General features: G+C 40.9%; 1 protein-coding gene across 2 annotated transcripts in view; it reads right to left on the reverse strand.

The window, feature by feature from the left end:
- The window catches only part of LOC102960497 (C4b-binding protein alpha chain), a 28,021-nt gene that overhangs the window by 1,801 nt on the left and 3,164 nt on the right, over positions 1 to 23,056 (reverse strand). Inside the window, exons 2-9 of one of the 2 annotated variants that reach the window (XM_042976964.1) lie at positions 16,038 to 16,216; positions 15,053 to 15,235; positions 13,892 to 13,991; positions 9,361 to 9,446; positions 8,991 to 9,185; positions 7,807 to 7,989; positions 6,978 to 7,178; positions 2,899 to 3,084 (exon numbers count right to left, since the gene is read on the reverse strand). In XM_042976964.1, coding sequence (XP_042832898.1) covers positions 2,899 to 3,084; positions 6,978 to 7,178; positions 7,807 to 7,989; positions 8,991 to 9,185; positions 9,361 to 9,446; positions 13,892 to 13,991; positions 15,053 to 15,235; positions 16,038 to 16,179 — 1,276 coding nt within the window. In that variant the 5' untranslated portion in view covers positions 16,180 to 16,216. The remainder of the gene's footprint in view (positions 1 to 2,898; positions 3,085 to 6,977; positions 7,179 to 7,806; positions 7,990 to 8,990; positions 9,186 to 9,360; positions 9,447 to 13,891; positions 13,992 to 15,052; positions 15,236 to 16,037; positions 16,217 to 23,056) is intronic. The other variant, XM_007096119.3, reaches the window with a different exon arrangement.

Below are 23,056 nucleotides of genomic sequence, written 5' to 3' on the forward strand. Positions count from 1 at the left end.
CCCCTTGTAAGTCTCAGGGTGAGGAACCACCATGGCCCCCTCATTAGACCATTTGACAGTCATATCCAATATCTTCAAAAGTATAATGGGAATAAACAAAACCAATGCTAGGTCCAAACTCCATATTGAGTTCTTGGTCTATGGGGTAAGACTAGTCATATCCAAGAAGTCAAATAGAAGCCATTGATTCTCCCCATCATCTTCCCCAGGAAGGTGAGATACTATATTAAAAAATACATCATATGCCAAGGGGAAAGTGGAATGGGAAAATTGGTGCCACTCTTGAAGAACAAAAGCTACATTCCCATCATATCGCCATTTATTTCCCCAATCTGTCTACCAGGAAAATTAGGATTCTGGGAAATTGCAGTAAAGTATTGAAAACTGAACATTTTAGTCTCATTTCACATGGGGTATCTTTGCTAAAGTAGATTTAGTTATCCTCAAGTAAATGGGGTCACTGGTTTAGCTAATGCCTTCTTTTCATGCTAATCAGAAAAAAGGGTCAGAAACAATTTGCATACACATGGAAGGATCAAATCACACATTTTTAGTTTTAGACCTGGGGTATGATTAGTCACTTGCCCCTGTCATAATAGCATCTGAAGATACTACAACTATCTGGACATCCACATTGATCCAGTATATCAATGGCATCATGTTAATTCTACTGTATGGGCAAGAAGAAGCTAATGTGTAGATAGATAGATAGAGAGATAGATAGGTAAATAGATAAGAGAGAGAGAGAGAGAGAGAGAGAGAGAGACATACCTGTCCCAGTTCCTGGTGCAGACCCCTAAACCCTTGTAAATTGCTAAGTGCTGAGAACCCTAAGAACATCTTTTGTTCTACTGAGGCAACTTGCAGTGGCTCCTGGATGGGAATCGGTCACCAGAAAGACCAAGCCTTGAATAAAGCATGGAATTTTTCAGCCCCACTCTCCTCTCCAAAGAAGGGGGAAGCAGTGCCAATAATTGATCATGCTACAGAGGGTAAGCCTCCATAAAATCTTAGGAGGACATGGTTTGGAAAGCTGCCAGGTGGGTGAACGCATCCACGTCCTGGGAAAGTGATGGATTGCAATTCACAGGGACAGAGGCTCCTGTGCTTGGGATCCTTCCGGACTTCACCCTATACATCCCTTAATTTGGCTGTTCATTGTATCCTTCGTCAGATCCTTTAATAAGCTGGTTAATACAAAAGTGTTTCCCTGAGTTCTGTGAGCCACTCTGGCAAATGAATGGAACTCAGGAAGGAGGTCATGGGAACCTCCAGTTTGTAGCCAAGTTGGGCAGATTTTGGTGGTAACCTGGGGACCCACTACCCACATTTGAGATCTGAAGTCAGGAGGGGCGGGGAAGCTTTGTGAGACTGAGTCTTTAAGGTGTAGCATGTGATACAATCTCCAGGTCCATACTGTTGGAACTGAGTAAATTACAGGGCATCCAGATGGTGTTGTGGAGAATTCCTTGTGTCAGAAAAAAAACCACACGTTTGGTCACCAGAAATGCTGTGAGTGTGCTGCGTGAGGAGTAAAAGGGACACACAAGGGAGACAGGAGGTGAAGGGGAAGACTGGGCTTTTCCATCCTTCGTAATGATGCTCCAGCATATAGAAGGTAAAGATTCAAGGGTTTGCCAGATCAGTGCAATATTTAGAGGTCCAGGGTACATGGCTTGTTAGGCTATCCCTCCAAACTAAAGTCGAACTATTATAAATGGCACACCACACTAAGGAAAAAAAGATGCACAACATATAATAGAACTTTCCCGTTTCCAGAGGCAGGATCTTCCATACATGGGAATACGATTCCAGCCCATGAGCTAGATGACATAAAACATAACTGGGTTTGTGTGCAGCCCATGTTGGGATACGGCTCGGCAGCTAGTTCACCTCCAGTGAAATCGTCCTGTTGCTTGGACCTTAGGACCCTGCAGAGCCTCGTATATTGAAGGTGGCTCTAGTTGGAAAACATACAAATGTCAATGGCACGATCACAGCATAGACCCTTGAGATCCTGAAGCAAGGCCATGCACTGCTGCAGAGAATTATGTGCTGTTGGAGACACAACTCTTGGCATGTTGTTTGGTCCTGATAGGAACCGTGCCTGACATTGGGTCATGAAGTGAGCGTGTGCCAACATCACTCTTCATGAGCTTGGTCTCTCAGAACCAACAAGTTAGAAGGCCAGGCAGGGAGCAAACCGTTCGTTTATAAAGTGGAAGTCGTCATCTGGGATTGAGCATGAGCAGGACCCGATGGCACAACATCTGGCACAAAGAGGCTGCCCGGATCCTACCTGTGCCCATCCACCACTGCCCAAGTGCCTCTTTAGCTCCCGCTTATGGCTATGTGGGAGGTACCCATGATAACCAATTGACAGAACAGAGGAAACCTGAGCCTGGTTCATAGGTGTATATTTGGGGTATGTGTGTGCAAGCTAAATGGATGAACACAAAAGGAAAGGAGGAAGTTTGAGGAAGAAAGGAAGCAAGTTTAGACGGATGGTTTCAAATAGGTTTGAGTGGGTATTGAACTGCAGATTAAGGCATATGGATCAGAAAGAAGGCAAGAAAAGACAAAAATACCAAGAGAAACGAGGCAATAATTGAAAAGTCCAGCTGATCTATTACATGGGGCCGATTTCCTGATGCAGAAAAGCAAAGCGAAGCAAAGCAAAGCAAAGAAGCAAGGTCAAGAGGATGGGAATAAACAATGGGGGCGGGGGGGAAGGAAAGTTGGATAGGGGGTGGGGAGTGCTCTTTAACAAATTTATCCACTCCAAAAACCGTGCAGGGTATACAAAATCTTTTAGCGAATTTCAAACCTTCCCTTAATAATCTCCATCGCTTTGATACAAAGAAACATCTAAAATAACACAAATCCAAAAGCTCTTACTCTCATCACATGTTGGTGTCTTGGGATACCAGGTGCCATCTCCTTGACATCTGGCTTCAAACTTGTATTTCTGGTAACACGTATATAAAACTGCATCTCCATTGAAAAAATCACAGCTATTGACAGAACTAGATCTCTGTTCATTGATTTTGCCATTCTTCAGCTCTGGTGTTGGGCAACATACCTCTAAAAAATTAAAAGTGAGACTAAAGGTTAGTAAAATCACTTCAGTGAAGTTCCTATGGATAATAAGCTCATTTCCCCCTTCCGAGGATGTCGCCACTGAAGAGAAATTGGAGAAACAGAGGAGGGTACCAGGGACACTTGGACCTGCTCTCCCTGCCCCCGATTGCTAAAGGACTCCAACCCAGTCATTTCCCTCCAACTAAAGAATTTCATCAGGAGCCTCCAAAACAAGAAGTGGGATGAAACCTCCATGAAAATGTAAATTTTCAGAAGTATTCAAAAGCAATGACAAATGACATCCATCGCTTTGTGTGTTCACTAGGGTCACAGCATTACTAACCCTGCTAATAGCTTACGCTGCCTCAGTCACAGGAGGAAAACTGTCCTTAAAAGTTTATAGCCACCTGACAACTAATGCACAGAAAGACATTTAAATTCTTGCATATGGCCAGGAGTTTTCTTCTTTGATGCCAAATTTAAGAGAAAGAGCTATTAAGGTCTTTAATTTTAATGCAATAAGAGCTGATATAAGGATATAATTTCTTATTCATTAGTAGAACTACTTTAAGGTAGAACTTGATATAGTTTGAGGTAAAGAAAATATCAGAGCAAATTAAAATGTCCTATTCTTCACATGAGGAGATTGACTAGCATTACAATGGGGATACTTTGGGGCATACTCAAATACTCTCACCACTCATTTATTTATGAATTACAATAAAAATGTCCAAGACTGATATGTTTTCTAAATTATAATATTCATATTTAGGTAATACTGTAAAAAATACTTTTAAGTATTTAAGTCATGAGTGCAATTCCACACTGAATCAGATTGTCTGATAATTGGAGTAAATACCATTTCACGTCTGCTTTTTATTATTTTTAATAGTTTCTTCTTTTAAGTTTACTTATTTATCTTGAGAGACAGAGAAAATGAGTGAGGGAGCGGCAGAGCGAGAGACAGGGAGAGAGAACCCCAAGCAGGCTCCATGCTGACCGTGGGACTGGATCTCACAAACCATGAGATCATGACCCGAGCTGAAATCAAGAGCCGGATGCTTAACTGGCTGAGGCATCCAGGTGTCCCTCACTTCTGCTTTTTAAATGGTTAAAAAATATCCTTTATTAAAGAATTAAATCAAAATGACTCTAGTGAGTAAAATAAATATGATTTTAAAGTAGGTTTTAAACTTCCAACAAAAAAAGTCCAGGGCCAGATGGCCTCACTATTCCCAGGTGAATTCTACCAAATATTTAAAGAAGAGTTACCGTCCATTCTTCTCAAACTATTCCAGAAATAGCAGAAGGAAAACTTCCAAATTTATTCTATGGTGACAGCATTACCTTGATACCAAAATCAGAAACAAACACCACTAAAAAAGAAGACTGCAGGCCATAATCTTAATGAACACAGATGCAAAAATCCTCAACAAAATATTAACAAACCAAATTCACCAATACAGTAACAGGACCGTTCAATATAAACCAGTGAGATTGATACCAGGGATGGGAGTGTGGTTCAATATTTGCAAGTCAATGAATGTGATACATCAAATTAACAAGAGGCAAAACATGTTTAAAAACATATAATCATTTCAAAAGATGTAGAAAAAGCATTTGACAAAATACAACATCCATTCGTGACAAAAAAAGTGTCCACAAAGTGGGTTTAAAGGAAACATCTCAAAATAAGGTCACATGAAAAACCCATGGTTTTTCATTACAATGATCATGGCGAAAAACTGAAATCTTTTCCTGTAAGACCAAGAACAAGACAAAGATGCCCACTCTTGCCACTTTTATTCAACATAGGACTGGAAGTCCTAGCTGTAGCAATCAGACAAGAAGAAATAAGAAGCATCCAGATTGATAAGGAAGAAGTAAATAAGATTGATAAGGAAGAAGTAAATTTGTTAAAGAGCACTGCCCAACCCCTAGTCCAACTTTCCTTCCCCCCCCCATTGTTTATTCCCATCCTCTTGACCTTGCTTCTTTGCTTTGCATGTCACTATTTGCATATGACATGATACTATATATAGAAAATCCTAAAGGCTCCTCCAAAAAACTATTAGCACTAATAAATTCAGAACAACTGCGGGACGCAAAATCAATACATAGAAATCTATTGTGTCTTAGGGCCCTGGGCGGCTCAGTCGGTTAAGTGTCCAACTCTTCATTTCATCTCAGGTCACAATCTCACAGTTGTGAGCGCAAGCCCTGCATTGGGCTCTGCGCTTTCAACGTGCAGCCTGCTTGGGATTCTTTCTCTCTCTCCCTCTCTCTCTCTGTCCCCCTCTGCTCTCAGTCTCTCTCTCTCTTTCTCTTTCAAAATAAACAAATAAAAGCTTAAAAAAAAGAAATCTATTCAGTTTCCATATACTAACAACCAAGTAGCAGAAAGAGAAATTAAGAAATTAGTCCCATTTACAATTGTACTAAAAAGAATAAGATGCCTAGGAATAAATTTAACCAAGGAAGTGGAAGACCTATACTCTGAAAACGATACGGCATTGTTGAAAGAAATTGAAGATGACACAAACAAAAGGAGAGATATGCCATGCTTGCGGATTGGCAGAATTAATATTCTTCAAACGTTCATACCACCCAAAACAATCTATGGGTTTAATGCAGTGTCTATCAAAATACCAACAGTGTTTTTCACAGGACTAGAACCAATAATCCTAAAATCTATATGGAACCATAAAGACTTCTAATAGCTAAAATAATCCTTAGGAAGAACAAAGTTGGAAGTAACACGACCCCAGCTCTTAAGACATACTACAAAGCTGTAGTAATTAAAAATGTCTGGTACTAGGACAAAAATAGACACATAGATCACTAGAATAGAATAGAGGGCGCCAAAGTAAACCCATGCTTATATAAACAACTAATCTGTGACAAAGGAGGCAAGACTATACAATGGGGAAAGCACAGTATTTCCAATAAATGAGTATTGAGAAGACTAGACAGCTACATGCGAAAGAATGAAGCTGGATCACTGTCTTACACCATATACAAAAATAAACTCAAAATGGACTAACGACCTGAATGTGAGACCCAAAACCATAAAACTCCTAAAAGAAAGCATGGGCATTAATCTCTTGGACATTAGCATCGGCAACATTTTTATGGATCTATCGCTTCCAAGCAAGGGAAGCAAAAGCAAAAATAAATTGTTGGTGCTATGCCAAAATAAAAGGCTTTTGCACAGTGAAGGAATCCCTCGACACAGCAAAAAGGCAACCTACTGAATGGAAGAAGATATTTGTAAACGGTACATTCAGTAAGGGGTTAATATCCCAAATATATAAAGAACTTCTCAAACTCAACACTGAAAAATCAAATAATCTGATTAAAAATGCCTGAATAGACTTTTTCCTAAAGAAAATATACAGATGGCCAACAGACACATGAAAAGTTGTTGTTCAACATCACTAATCGTCAGGGAAATGAAATTAACCACAGTGCGATATCACCTCAACCCTGTCAGATCGATTGGTAGCAAAAGAACAAGAAATAGCAGGTGTTGGCTAGGATGTGAAGCGGGCTCCAGGCTCCGAGCCGTCAGCCCAGAGCCCGACGTGAGATCATGACCTGGGCCGAAGTCAGACGCTTAACCCACTGAGCCACCCAGGCGCCCCCCCCCCCATTTGATTTTAAACGAGGATAAGGAAAGGTTATCATTCTCAGCTCCTCCAAGACTTGCATGATCCCTCCTGACAATAATACTGCACTATTCTGTTGAATTATTATAATTCTCAATTTCTCTTGAAAGATAAAATTGCCTCCATTTAAGGTAAAAAAAAAAAAAAAAAGAAAAGAAAAGAAAAAAAGAAATACTAGCCCAGGTTGGGCATTTAATATACAAAAAGATTTAAAAAGCAGAAACTCACCCTTACACTCTATGTGCGGGGTCCAAGTCAAATTTTCCTGACATATCACATTCGTAGGCTCATCTGAAGTAGGTTTATAGCCATCACGGCACCTGTATTTCAGCATAGCTCCAATAGGATAAACTCCCTGTTTTGTTGGCATCTGGTAGTTATACATCTCCCAGGAGGCATGTGGGATGTCTGGTAAGCCAAGACAACTATCTGCTCGTCAAAGAAGAACAAGGGGGAAGCGATGCCGTTACTCGGGATGCAACCGTGATCATCGACTAGCCTGTCCTACCAAGGGATGCCATGTGTTCATTCAGTCAGGAACCATCTTGCCCTGGCTGATGGATCAGCCACACCAGAAAACGGACTAGCACCAAGTTATCGTTATTAGTATTAACGTAATTCTCAGTGACTCACATAAGTTTATAATTGCAGAGTGTCAGAATCATAGTTAGGCCATATAATCCTTTGGTGGAAGTCAGGAAAAGGCATTCCCCCCCTCCACACGGGACACTTTATTATCTTTCAAATCAGTTATCATAATGTAATGATTTTTTTTTTTTTGGAACAAAACAATTTTCTACTAACTGCAAGAGAATTGTTGAACGAAATATACTAATCTACAATGTTAATGTCTCCCTTTAGGGTTGGAGAGTCCACAACCTGCACAAGTGGACGCTAATCATTTTTTTCCCAATAACTACAAGACAAAGACAGTCATTGATCTAAATTTAAATGTTCACGGTGGGGCAAGTGGGTCTAGGCATACAAGTATGCCCTCACCAGCATTTCTGGGTAATTTAGATGGAAACATTGAAATCCTTTCATGGCCCGTACTTACTGAGCTCACAAGTGGGAGGAGGAGGGTCCCAGTTGTTATCTTCTTCACAGTGGATTAAACTGCTTCCTTTGAGAATAAAACCTCTATTGCAGTCAAACACCATGGAGTCTCTATAAGTATAGTGGGGTCCAAATCCCAAGATGATTTTTCCATTTTGAATCTCTGGCTTAGGACAAGTGACTTCTAAAGAAAGAATCACAAGAAGAGACAAGCGGGTCTTAAGAGAGAAATGGCAATGAAGATATTACTGTTGTTGTTAATCCTGTGTCAACTGTAACACAAAAGCCTGATACACTATATGTCAAGTGGACCCATAGGGAACATTTTTTAAACGTTTATTTATTATTTTGGGGAGAGAGAGACAGCGAGCAAGCAGGAGAGGGGCAGAGAGAGAGGGAGACACAGAATCTGAAGCAGGCTGCAGGCTCCGAGCTGTCAGCACAGAGCCCGATGCGGGGCTCGAACTCTCGGACCGTGAGATCATGAGCCGAAATCAAGACTCAGACCCTTAACAGACTGAGCCACCCAGGCGCCCCCAAGGCTCTTTTTAAAAGCCAGGGCATGATTTACTTTTCTCTCTTCACCCACTGAACAGATTTTGAAAGCACATGTTGATGTGGAAATACCACAAGATCAAAGCTGCTAAGTTTGTTGCTAAATTTCCACCTAGACTACAGCTGCCCTGGAGTCTCCTGGACACTCAGCAGACTGAGTGTGAATGAAAACCAACCTTTACTTTGCAAAGCCAATGAGATATTGGTGCTGTTTGTCACTGCACAGCGGTACATCATGCATGAGTACCAGTTGAGAGAATACATGCATACATCATGGCAATAATTAGTCTTGTCATCATCCCATTTCCCCCAACAAATTCACCTTCCAAGCCAAATTCACCTTCCAAGTCAAAATGCATCATTGTGACTTAGCTTTTTTTTTTTTTTAAGTTTTTAAATTATTTTGAGAGAGAGAGAGAGAGTACGCATGAGTTCGAATGGGGCAGAGAGAGAGGGAGAGAGAGAACCCCAAGCAGGCTCCATGCTCAGGGCGGAGGCTGATGAGAGGCTCCGTGTGGGATTCGATGTGGAGGAGAGGGGCTCGATCTCATGACCCCGAGATCACAACCTGAGCCACTGTCAAGGGTCAGATGCTTACCCAACTGAGCCCCTACAGGCACCGTGACTTACTTTTACAAGTAGGAGGACTTGGGCTCCAGACGCCTGTCTTTTTATTTTTCACTGTGCAAGAAATGGAGGCTTTGCCCAAGAGCGAGAAGTTGGGGTCACAGCTGTAGGTGACAGAGGAGCCATATGTATAGAAATCTTCATCTCCACCGTTGTGCTTCCCATTACTGATGGCTGGAGGAGGATCGCACTTGGCGACTGGGATGAGTGAGTGAAGAGAAAGAAATCATCAGGGAAGGTATCCTTGCAAACCTAAACTTCATGATGCAGATTTTAATGGCGGGTAGAAGACGCAGCAAAGATACACGGGAGTTTTAGTACCGAACATGGTTGATGTAGGTTTGTGGTCAAGTCAGAAAAAGTCTTTACTTACTTATACATTGCGGGAGAGGATCGCTCCAATCAACTCCTCTATCTTGGATCTCACAATGACTAGTGGCTGAACCAACTAAAACGTATCTGAATAAGAGAGGGCCAAAGATTGTAATGAAATTCCTCTGACTCTAAATGAAGCTGGACAAAGGGGTCTAAATACATTAACTGCTTACGCAATATTAAACAGTGAAGAAACGATGTTTTCTAAACAGCACTTCCCACCGAGCTCTCCGTTCAGTAAAACTTATCACCGCAGTGAGATGTGTGTGTTCGTTCATTCATTCTTTTATTCTGGAATCTGTTGGCGGGCAGCGACTATCTGTCAGGCACGGGGTTTATCCCGAGCTCAAAAGGGGCGATGTAGGGTAAAAGGCTCATTCGAGTGTCTTCCGAAGTGTTTTGTAGATGTCGGTACCAGCCAGGTTACTGGCCCCAAACGTTCCTGTCCTCGGACAGGCAGCCTCCCTCTGACTTATAGGTGCTTACCCTCTCCAATACACCATTACTCTCTGTTCACGATCCCCATTTTTATAGCTCTTGACAAGTTCTAAGCTTTCTTCAGTTTGTCTTACTGCCCTCTGTATATTATGGTAACAGAAAGAAAAAGCACTGTTAGTATGTCTTAAAATTGTGCTATCATCAAGGAATAAATGTACACTCCGATTGAAGATTAATGCAAATGGGACCTCCAGTTGGCTTTATTTAATAATAAATAATAATACGTAATAATCCTAGTTGGATTTATTTAATAATGACTTAAAGAAAAACTAATCTTTTAATAAGACAAGAGACACTGAGATGTAAGCATTTCGTCATTTTGAAACTTCTTAAAAAGGTACATTTTCCAAACTACTCAGGAAACCAAGTGAAAAGTGTGGTTTCCAGCTATTCCGATAGGAACACTTTAGTGTTCCGACAGCACTTGCGTTGTGAATCTTCTCGCTTTCTGTCTTGGGAGCCATAAGGGATAAATAAGGATAAATGTGAGAAAACCAAACTAAAGGGAGCAACAACATTAGAGGAAAATGTTAAGCACGGATAGCAAGCAAAGGAGAATCGACACATACTCAGTCGGAGAACCTGAAGAAGGAACACAACACAAAGCAAAATAGCTATTTTGAAATGCATATCAAGCAAGTATTACAGAAGTAAAATAATAATCTACATTTTAAAATAGCAGCTCGCGGCACAAAATGTTGCACTAAGTGACCTGTTCCAAGACAACAAAGAGTAAAATTACTAAAGATTATTTTGAGCTAAAAGCACTTGAAATGGCAGACATAGGAAGGGCACTTGGACTTCTTTTCTTTCTGAAAGCAGGAGATAAAACTCTTCATGTAGAAGATGCTCTCCCTATACCGCGACCGCGAGGAAAAAAACAATCTTTTCACCAGAGATGAGGAGTTGAAGCCAAGAGAAATCTATACAGACAGACCTTGCGGAAATAACCCTTAATCTTCCTGCAGCCTCCCCATGTATTTTGTTACTTTTCTACAATTGTTACTTTTTATTCAACCTAGCATATAAACACTTAGGCCTAATCACTTCTTGGGTCTTCAGTTTTCCTGTGTAGGCTCCCATGTATGTCTAAAAATAAAATGTGTATGCTTTTCTCCTGTTAATCTGTTTTATATCAGCCTAATTCAGGCCCATTCAGAGAATCTGAGAGGGGAGAGGAGAAGTTTTGCATCCCCTGTAAGAACCTGTTCTTGTCCAGGGAGACTCAACATTAAAAAAAGGAAAAAAAAAAAAAAAAGCCTATTCTTCAAAAATGAAGTTAAACACTAATCCAGCACTGATTTTTTTTATTTTTATTTTTTGCATTTTAATATAATTTATTGTCAAATTGGCTTCCATACAACACCTGGTACTCATCCCAACAAGTGCCCTCCTCAATGCCCATCACCGACTTTCCCCTCTCCCCCAACCCCCCAGCACTGAATCTAAAATATGCCTAAATTTAGGGATGCCTGGGTGGCTTAGTCAGTTAAGCATCCAGCTTTGGCTCAGGTCATGATTTCACAGTTCCCGAGTTTGAGCCACGTGTAGGGCTCTGTGCTCTTCGCACAGAGCTTGCTTTGGGCCCTCTGCCCCCTCTGTCTCTGCCCCTCCCCCTCTCATTCTCTCTCTCTCTTTCTCTCTCTCTCTCTTTCTGTCTCTCCCCCTCCCTGTCTTTCAAAATAAGTATACTTTTTAAAAATAAAATAAAAGATGCTTAACTTAAAACTTTATGTAGAGAACAAGTATTGTCAGGAAAAATTTTTTTAAAGGCAAGGAGGCAGGACTACCCATATTGGCTATTAAAACACATTATAAAGTCTTGATAAGTAGGTCACTGTGAAATATGTATATTAATATACAGGCAAAACAATGGCTTTGAGTAGAAACATATATAGATACATACACGATATATACAAGACACGTATGAGAATTTATTACAGTACCGAAAAGCACTCTCAAATTTGTAAACTGAAGATGGACTTTTGGGGTAACAGGTTCCAGTCATATGGAAAAGCATTGCCTAAAATAGGCACCTCGTGCTGTATATTGTATATTGACTCCAAATGGATCAAAGCTTTAAACATCAAAAAATATGAAAACGTACAAGCAGTAGAAGAAATCTAGGCAAATCGTTTAAAATCTTGTATTGGAGAAGGGCTTTTAAATGAAGACCTAAAATCTAGAAGTTATTTTATTTTATTTTATTTTATTTTATTTTATTTTTTTTTTTCACTTATTCATTTGAAATGAAGAGAGAGAGAGTGCGCATGCAGGGGAGGGGCAGAGGGAGAGACAGAATCCTAAGCAGACTCCAAACCCGGCATAGAACACACTCATGAGAATGAGATAATGACTTGAGCCAAAATTAAGAACCCAACACTTAGGGGCGCCTGGGTGGCTCAGTCGCTTAAGCGTCCGACTTCGGCTCAGGTCACGATCTCGCGGTCCGTGAGTTCGAGCCCCGCGTCAGGCTCTGTGCTGACAGCTCGGAGCCTGGAGCCTGTTTCCGATTCTGTGTCTCCCTCTCTCTCTGCCCCTCCCCCGTTCATGCTCTGTCTCTCTCTGTCTCAAAAATAAACGTTAAAAAAAAAAATTAAAAAAAAAAAAAAAAGAATCCAGCACTTAACTGACTGAGCCGCTTAGGCACCCCCAGAAGCCATTTTGAAAAGAGAAATCGATAAACTTGAAGCCGAAGTACAGCTTTTCCTTGAGAAGAAAAAAAAATGTATCAATACCAAGTCAAAATAAAAATTATATACTTGGGGGGAAAGTCTGCAGTTCATATCAGAAAAAAAGGTCTAAACCCTAATATGCATAGGTTCATGTGTATATATCTTGTGTGTGTGTGTGTGTGTGTGTGTGTGTGTGTGTGTAGGTTTATGTATGTACATATCTACCCTAGAAATTAAGAATAAAAATGTCAACAAATTAATTGAAAAACTAAGCAAAGGAATATGGCAAATAGTCCACAAATAAATACAAATGTCTCTTGAACACATAAAAATATGCTCAACCTCACTCATAATAAGAGAAATATATGTTGAAACTATAGTGAGCTTCCAGTTCTACGTCTTAAATTGCAAAACTTTCAAAAAGTTTACAAGGTTTCTAAAGATTGACACTACAGAAAGTTTTTGAAGAGAAAGGCATTTACATACCCTGCAAAACACTGGAACCGCTAAGGAGAGCAATTTTGCAATATCTTTAAAATTTTCAAAGACGTGTACTTTTTGACCCAGAAATCCCACTCTGGAAATTGACCCTATAGATATAACTACATCTGTAAAAATTTATATATGTGCCAAGTAATGCATCAGAACACTGTTCGGAATAGCAAAAATTGGAAATATCTATGGATCCATCAAAGAGATTGCTAATCCGTGAAGCATCGTACAATAACATTCTTTGATGTTGTAAAGGCAAATCAATAAGAAACTTCTAGGCACAAACATGAAACTATGTTCTGTATACACTGATGAGTAGAAAACAAGGCAAGACTCAGGGGTGCCTGGATAGCTCAGTCAGTTGAACACCCAACCCTTGATTTCAGCTGAGGTCATGATCCCAGGGTTGTGGGATCAAGCCTGGCATTGGACTCCATGCTGAACGTGGAGCCCGCTTGGGATTCTCTCCCTCCCTCTGCCCCTCTCCCCCACCTGCACTCTCTCTCAGAGAAAGAAAGAAAGAAAGAAAGAAAGAAAGAAAGAAAGAAAGAAAGAAAGAAAAAGAGAGATAGAAAGAAAGAAAGATTCAAAGTTATGTTCGTTATTGGAAAGGTGCAATAAAAACGTATACTAATTTCTTAACTTGTATTTTTAAAGATAAACACCAGAAAGATACAGAAGAAAGCAAAAAAGTGGATCCCTGTTTAAGGACACAAAGGAATGGGTGGAGGGTGAGAGAGTAGAAGTGACAATCCTCAGCGTATACGGTCTTATATCACTTTTACTTTTGAACTATATGAACACATTCGCTACTTTTTAAAAAATTAATTGAAAAGAATTGTTTCTAGATTGCTTCGCACTCACCCTGTTGAGCAGACGAATTCTATGCGTGATCCAAACAAGATATCTGTCTTAACTATCACTTGCCCGTTTTGTAATTCTCCAGGATGTTTGCATCTTTTCTCTGACAAAAAAAAAAAAAAAATTAAAATGATAATTAGTGATTCCAAGTATTCACAGATAAGGCACTAGACAAGAAGATTGATTGATTAGCTCTGGCCTATGCTTCCAGAAAGACCCAGAAGCTGAAATTCAAACTTATTTCTGATCCTGAATCACTAAATGTTATTTGGGGGATAAATGAATACAAAACGTGATCCCATATTTTTCTGGTACATTTCACCACTAGAGAAAAGGACTCCGCTAAATCACTGTGGTAATGGAGTCTACGACCCAGGATAGACACTGATTAGGGAGCTATGGTCCATTCTATATTTGTGGCATATACTTTGTATTGAGGCCAGTCGAAAATGCATGTCATGAGTTACAAAAGGTACAATAAAAAGCGTAGACTGAATACCCTTTCTATTGGAAAAACGTTACGGAATATATTCTCAACCACAAGTGAATCACAGAACCTTCTTCCAAACACAGCAAATATTTTGGGTGAAGTTTCTTTGGAAACTACATTACCACTCTCTAGCCACATAACTTTTTGTTTTAAGTTTATGTGTTTATTTTGAGATGACAGAGTGCATGCAAGCAGCGGAGGGGCAGAAAGAAAGGGAGAGAGAGAGAATCCCAAACAGGTTCCGTGCTGTCAGTGCAGAGCCCAATTTGGGGCTCAATTCCATAAACCGTGAGATTATAGCCTGAGCCGAAATCGAGTCGGAAGCTCAACCCACTGAGCCGCCCAGGCATCTTTGTAAAGAATGAATATGGTTTTCAAAATAGTAAAATTGAATTTGCAGTTCACTTTGGAAAGAAGTGTTTACTGAACTGCGTTGTAAAGGATAAACTTATTTTTCACTGCAACTAGGTACTTTGTAATTTTTGTTTTCTTTGGTTTTTTTATGTATGTTTTTCAAAAGGTAGCACGCGTGCGTACATTGGAATCAGTAACTGACAACTGGATGGTTTCTCAGTAACCAAATACCATCACTTGCAGTCAGAAAGCTTAATTCCTGAGACAATTTTGCAAAGAGGGGAAAAGCGCAAATAAGAAAAATAAATGTTCATACTTACTGACACAGAACTGATCGTAGTTCCATGACTTGTATCGGCAGGTAACATCCTGACTTTTGTAAGGATCCCTAGTGTAGCCAGGACGGCAGGTGTATTTCAGGATAGTCCCAGAGTTGAAGGAAGTCTGGTTCAACACATTTATTGGGGAAGCAAAGAATAAATTCGGTGGAGGACCACAACCACCTGAAAATGACGAAGAATGGCGGAAGTTAATGCCTTGAAACACAGCATCTTAGTATTTCAGTAGTATGATTTTTAGGGGAAGAACCATTCGTTTCCCCTCTAATCAAGAAAAATTACAACTCCTATTATCCTCATTGTTCAAGGAATCCAGTGAGTGATGAGTAACACGCATTTGCTGGTAAAGGATAATGATGATGGTAATGATAAAAACGTCGTGTCAGATTGGTTGCCTCAGGAAAGGGAAACCCCGGGGGCTGGGAGATGGATAAGAACAACATTTTTAATTGGCATTTTTTTGTACATGCTGGATTTTGAATGATATGAAGGAAAAAGCATGGAGCCCTTGAAACATAAAAGCCTTAATCCTGCGGACCTTGCAAGAATTAAACTAAGAGGATTCATTTACATTTGCAGAGCCCTAGTAGAAGTCTATACTTAGTTCCCCTCTCTATTCTAGATAGACCCAGAAGCAGTGAAAATTGCTCAGTCAGGCTGATAGGTCGTATAGATTTGTTTCAAGTCATGCTTGGGAAACAGATTGTTTTGGAAATCCCTGGAGGAGAAATGGTAGGAGGAAGTGTCTAGAAAACTGCTTCCTTTGTGGATAAAACAAAGTACCCTTAAATCCCAAATAACTCCAAATCCTCTTAACCTTCAAATTCTAAGTTTCTGATCAAATAAATCCCTTGTTGCTGAATGTGGCTTTCTGCTCAAAGTTGAATCATCTGTGAGTCTTAAGAGTGAATGAGTGGATGATCTTGAATGTTTGTTGCCAATCTGAACATACCTCTCTATTACTCACCAAGAACAGTAGCAAATAGAGCAGCGACCAAGGTCATTTGGAACAGAGTTGGATCAGAGACTTTCCACAGCCTAGGTAAGGGCCAGGCTGCCATTTTCTTTTTTCTATCATGCATCCCATTTAGAGGAGCACTGGGGTGCATGACCTGATGCTTCTCCCACAGTTTTCTGCCAAAAGAACTCAATTTGATAAACAGTCATTGAGGGACACTTGGGTGGTTCAATCTGTTGAGCAGCAAACTCCTGATTTCAGCTCAGATCATGATTCCAGCGTTATGGGATGGGGCCCTGAGTTGGGCTCCATGCTGAGTGTGGAGTCTGCTTGGAATTCTCTCTCTTTCTCTCTCTCTCTCTCTCTCTCACTCTCTCTCTCTTTCTCTCTCTCTGCCCCTCTCCCCTGGTCACTCTCTCTCTCTCTCTCTCTCTCTTTCAAAAAACAAATAAACAAAAATAAATAGTCATTGAATTCCTACTTGTCCTAATGCACCAGGATAAATGCTGTGGGGTCCACATCTTCAAGAAAATTAAGGCCTAGAGTGGAAGAGAGGACATGAATACAGTGTCACAGCACAAGACAGTGAGTGTTAGTCTCTGTGGAAGTACTTTGCTCAGAGGAGAGGAGAGGGGGTTGCTAAGAAGGGGCAGCTTATACATGTGTCTGAATAGGATGTAAGGGTCAGGTTTAGGAATTTATAGATGCTACTCTTTAGGGAATAAAGAATCGTTGTTTTTTGTTTTGGGTTTTGTTTACCCTTTGTTTACTTTGAAGCTAAGGAGTGACTCGTTACCATGCTCTGAAAAGAGCAGTATGGCAGATGTGTACATGACAGACTGAAGTAAACAGAGAGAGGAAACAGGGTAGTTAAGGAAGACTATTGCAGTTGGCCACGTGAGCCACAAGATGGTCTGACCAAGGAAATGGCAGAGGAGTTGGAGAAGAGGGAACAAATGTAAAACAAAATAAAACCAAAAAGCAAGCAAATGATGAGACAGAGAAAAGGAGCCAGATCTGTGTAGTATTGAGAGTTCCTCATGACAACTGTCAACAAAGACAATAAACCATCAAGCAATTTGCAGTTTTGAAAGAATGGTTTATGGAGAGATACATATAACTATAGATTTACAAAGAAAAGTAAAAATTTGTGTGACAAATGTACTTTCATTATTTAATCAGACTATTTAAAGACATGATTTTAAGCAAAATCATGAGGGACACTTTTCTCTCCACCACTCCTGTTCTCTTTGGGAAAAACAATGTATCTTAAATTTACATTAAAAATAGTCCTCGTTCTCTGGGACGCCTGGGTGGCTCAGTGGGTTAAGTGTCCGACTTCAGCTCAGGTTATGATCTCGCGGGTCATGAGTTCAAGCCCTGCATCAGGCTCTGTGCTGATGGCTCAGAGCCTGGAGCCTGCTTCGGATTCTGTGTCTCCCTCTCTTTCTGCCCCTCTCCTGCTCACACTTTCTCTCCCAAAAATGAACAAACATCAAAAAAAAAATAGTCCTTGTTCTCAAAGGACTGTATGAAGTTAACTCCTAAGGAAATACTGAATTTCATCTTTTATTCTGACACGTATTAGATCCAGATAATTCTACACTCCCCATGTGTCCATAATTCATAATATGAATTATGTAAATAAAAGGAGTAAATAAAGGGAGTGCCCTCAAAATTTCGCTCAGAGATATTTCTGTCCCACGTTGTAGAAGAAAAAAAAAAACAATTTATGATGACCTATATTTCTGTTCCACATTACTGGGGGGAAAAGGCTTATAATGACCCTTCACACTATGTGGAGGGGCCTAACGTCCTCATTGAGTAATGGCTCATTTAACCTCATCTTTCCAAAATTCATTTCTGATGAAGCCATGCCTTCAGCTGCTGTCGGCTGTGGGCAATTCCGTCTGATGCTCAGCCTAGTCCCCGAGCTCCAAACATAGCTGCTAAGACAGTTCTGCTGAAAAAATAAATTCAATCTGATGACCAACTTATCAAATGCATTCTCTTACTAAAATATGTTTACAAAATTTGTACCGAATACATGCAAGCTGTCTAAAGAGGTAGAAAGGAGCCAGGACCAGATTTTGGGCCCTTACACACCACCTTTCTTTTTTGTTTGCACCTCTCTTTTCTCCTTCCTGATCTCTAGTCTCTCTCTTCCTCTTGGCTAACCATCTGGATGAGACAGGAGACAGACGGGGGAAAGGCTGGTTCCACATAGTGAAAAACAATCCACCAAATCATCTGTGAAATTTGCAAGTATGATAAATTTCTCCCATCCAATAAAAATTGTTATGAACTGTAAAAACAATAGAAATGAGTTTCTTCAATTTTTGATAAGTTCATGTTTGTTGAATTTCAGTGAGACTGAAGAAAGAGATATAAGAATACCCATACGTATTTTTAAAAAATTAAATGGAAGCTTTTTAATTAAAATAAAATAAAATAAAATAAAATAAAATAAAATAAAAATACCAATGCATTGGCAAAATAAAATTTGGCTATAAAAACTCAAGAGGCTAGTAGTATAAAGTGAAAATTACTCATATGAATTGTTGCAGTTGTCATGTTCACAATAAAAATATACACATTGGATATACCAGGGGAAAATAGTCATGAGAATATTTATAAAAACACAGCCATAAGATTAAATCCCTACCTTTAAGAATTTGAATAGAAATACCTAAGATACTGCTACAAAGAACATATTGGTTAGTCATGTTCAAAATTCATATATTTGTAATCATTGAGTATATTCAAAATGCATATTTAAAACAATGTTCAGAACTGATGAATGGATAAAGAAGATGTGGTTTGTATTTTTAATGGAATACTACCTGGCAATGAGCAAGAATGAAATCCTGCCATCTGTAGCAACGTGGATGTAACTGGAAGGTATTATGCTGGGTGAAATAAGTCAGTCAGAGAAAGACAGATACCATATGTTTTCACTCATATGTGGAACTTGAGAAACTGAACAGAAGACCGTGGGGGAGGGGAAAAATAGTTACAAACAGAGAGGGAGGGAGGCAAACCATAAGAGACTCTTAAATACAGAGAACAAATTGAGGGTGGATAGGGGACGGGGGAGAGGGGAAAACGGGTGATGGGCACTGAGGAGGGCACTTGTTGGGATGAGCACTGGGTGTTGTAGGTAAGCGACGAACCATGGGAATCTACCCCCACAACCAAGAGTACATCTTACACACGGTACGTGAGCCAATTTGACAACAAATTATATTAAAAAAATAAAACAATGTTCAGTAAATTGATAATCCGATAAATTCAGCAAATTTGGTTTCAGCAAACTGATCCTTCAGGAATTGGCACTCACTCAACTGGCTTCTGGCAAAGACCTTTTCGGGGGTTAGGTCTGAGCCCCCATGCTTTGGCTGGCCTGAACAACCTGGATCTCTGACAGTCCCAAATACTTTCCTAGGACACTCCTGCCCATATCACCTGCTGGTCCTTCTTCCCTCTTTAATTCCTCCTCATTCTGCCAGCCCCTTATCCAATGGCCCCTTCTTTCCTCCAAGCCAGTCTCCATATTCTAATTACAACTCAGTGTTTATCATTTTGATTCTGACTCGGCTTATAATTAACATCCGAAGTCTGTCCGCAACACTAGACCTCAAGGTCCTTGAAGTCAGAGGTGGGTGTTTACTCGTCTCTGCCTCACCTAGTACCTAGCACTGTGCCTCACACAGTTAAAGTACTCAATAAATGTTTGTTGAATTCACATGCAGAAGCATTTCGTGACAGGGGCGCCTGGGTGGCTCAATTGGTTAAGTGTTCAACTTAGGCTCAGGTCATGATCTTGTGGTTCATGGGTTCAAGCCCCAAGCAGGGCTCTCTGATGTCAGGGTAGAGCCCACTTCAGATTCTCTGTCCCTCCCTCTCTCTCTGCCCCTCACCTGCTCACACTCTCTTTCTCAAAAATGAATAAACATTAAAAAAAAAAGCACCTAATGATAAAATGTTTTAAAGAAAGGTAATACTGCCCCACATCCATATCTACTCTTACAGTGTTTATTTTGTCAAGGCCAGAGCTTAACTGATTTATTTAAAATTTTTTTAAAGCTCATTTATTTTGAGAGAGAGCGACTGGGAGGGGCAGAGAGAGGGAGAAAGATTACGAATCCCAAGCAGGCTCTGTGCTGTCAGCACAGAGCTTGACATGGGGCTTGAACTCCCGAACCACAAGATCATGACCTGAGCTGAAACCAAGAGTCGGATGCTTAACCGACTGAGCCACCCAGGCGACCCTGAGCTCCTACTGATTTTAAGGTAAGACACACCTGTCCCTTAATGAGAACAGACCACAACGATTTTACCCCAGGCTCTTCCCCCTCCTTAACCTGAAGTCCTCATATCCTCAACCGTTCAGCAGAGGACCGTGAGGAGGGAAAGAATGAACAAAAACTAGTTCCCCTCCCTCCACAGGCTATGACAGGAGATAAAAGGCAGCCACACACACAGACCCTACACTAGAGTGAGGAATTCATGTCTCAGCCTCACGCCGAGGCCACAGGCACAGTGCTGGGGACACAAGAGGCCAGTATGTGGCCAGGCCCTGGGGCATGGGCTCTGGAGTCAGATCCAGGCTATGTGGATTGAATCTTGGTTCCACCAGATGGGAACTGTGTGGCCCTGGGCCGGATACGCAGCTCCTCTAAGCTTCAATTTCCTCTTTTATAAAATAGGAATGAAAACTATACACGCCCCTCGGAATTGCTGCGAGGTAGCTTGGCGTGGTGCACAGCTGGAACTCAGAAAACACTGAGAAGAAATGTTAGAGAAGGAAGTGAGGGGATTGGGGTTGGCATGTGACCCTAACGGGACCAGAATTCCTGGAGTCAAAGCATCATCAGAAGAATGATATACAATTGCAATGACGTCTGCCTGCATCACAAGGGAACTTCAATTAAACCCCAGCGCAGAGGAAAGCCCACTTGGACTTGACCCAGAAGTCATTGGTTGGGTCTTCACTGTGGCCTTTGGTGATCGTGAGACCCAACACTACACCCAGAGCAGAGACTCTGGCACCCCTGGGGGCCTGTTCTGGGGGGTTCTTTTTCCTCCAGTCTTCATCATCTTCCGGAGAGGAACTCACCTACTCCCGTGACGATGACCATCACCCAGGAATCACTCACAGACCTCTGAGCCCAACTGTCTTCTGTAGGTGCAAAAACTTTCACGCTTCATAAACTCTGTCGGTAACAAAACTCTTATTCTGCCCTATTCAGTCCCATATGTAAATTTTGAGTCTCCAAACTGTCAAAGTTTCTACAAGTTAGTCAAAGAAATCTCGGCAAAATAAGGAGGAAATATTTTGTCTTCCCCTATAGCCTCACAAAAGCAGGTACCTGCATCATAAAACTGACCTTGCAGAGGTTATTTCTAAGACTTTAGAGATCATTACTCTGCCACTTGACTGTAACTTTTAACTCTGGAAAAGTCTACGATTCCAACTGGTTACCTTCACAAATTATTTTTTGTCTGGGATCATATTTAAATTACATTGCTGCTTTTGACTGTGACAAACACCTGTGAGTTTTCTTTGCAAATCCAGAAATAAAATCAGCGCACTTGTCACATGCAATCCTGAAAGTAAACTCAAACTTTTCACTCTGTTGGGTTTCTTTTTTTAAATATCAGCTTTATTGAAGTGTAAGTGACTAAATTTTAAGATTTTTAAAGAACATATCACTCTGATTTCATATTTGTGCACCTTGAGAAAAGACGCCCGCCCCCCCCCCCCGGCCACCCATCTTTTTATTTTTTTAATTTTTCAATGTTTATGTCTGAGAGAGAGAGACAGCGTGAGCAGGGGAGGGGCAGAGAGAGAGGGAGACACAGAATCCAAAGCAGGGTCCAGGCTCTGCGCTATTAACGCAGAGCCTAAAGCGGCGCTCGAACCCACGGACCATGAGATCATGACCTGAGCCGAAGTCGGATGCTTAACCGACTGAGCCATCCAGGTGCCCCACCACCCATCTTGTTGATGAACACATCCACCATCTCACACAGTTATCCTTTTATTGTGTGTGAGAACATTTAAGTTTTACTTTCTTGGCAAATTTCAATTATATAATACAGTGTTATCAAATATAGTCCGTGTGTTTTATTTTAGATCCTCGGAACTTCTTCATCTTATATACGAAAACTTATAACCCTTTACCAAGCTCTCCCTATTTCCTCAACCCTCCAGCTCCTGATAACTGATTGTTAGATTTCTTATTGAAGCAAAAATCTTTTCTCTTCTCTTTGTTTTTTTTTTTTTCTTTTAAGCTTAAGGTCTAATTCCCAAAGTCCTAACTGCTTCCTTTGTATCTCCCAGGCACCTCGAATCCATCATATCCCAAATGAAACCCACTGTCTTGTCTCCAACACACTTGACCCCCGTGTCAGAGATCTCAGCTAAAGTAATCATCTCCACGCAGCCGCCCAGACTAGAAACCTGAGTCATCCCAGCCTCCTCTCTCTTGTCCCTTCCCATATTCAGAGTCTCCAAGTCCTATCACGTTGGCCATAGCAGCACTAGAATCTGCCACTCTCTCCTACAACCCTTGTCCATAGTCTGGGTTTAGGTTGCCATAATTCCCTTCACCCACTCTCGGCCACTGCAGAAACCTCCAAACAGGTCTAAGCCAGCTTCCAGGCTGATGCTGTTATACTCCTAAAAAGCAGTTTGCTTGAAACTCCTGTGGTCCACGGTTTACAAGGTTTCCATACCTCTCCCAAACATCCCTCTGTTTCTGCTCACTTGAAACACTGCACTTCAACTTCATGCAGGTGCTTACCTTTCCCAAAACACATCCTGGATTTATTGAAACACCTGCAAGCATTTGCATATAATATCTCATGTGCATGGATGCGCTTAACCTCCAAACTCCTCTTAAGTCACTGTCCAGGTCAAATGTCACCTCCTTAATGACGAATTGTCCAACCCCACCGAGAAATATCAGCCTCCTCCAGGCTCCCCTAGTATTTTGCTGATGCCTCAGTTGTAATACCACATT

Source organism: Panthera tigris, chromosome F3, assembly GCF_018350195.1.
Source record: "Panthera tigris isolate Pti1 chromosome F3, P.tigris_Pti1_mat1.1, whole genome shotgun sequence".
Taxonomy (NCBI): Eukaryota; Metazoa; Chordata; class Mammalia; order Carnivora; family Felidae; genus Panthera; species Panthera tigris.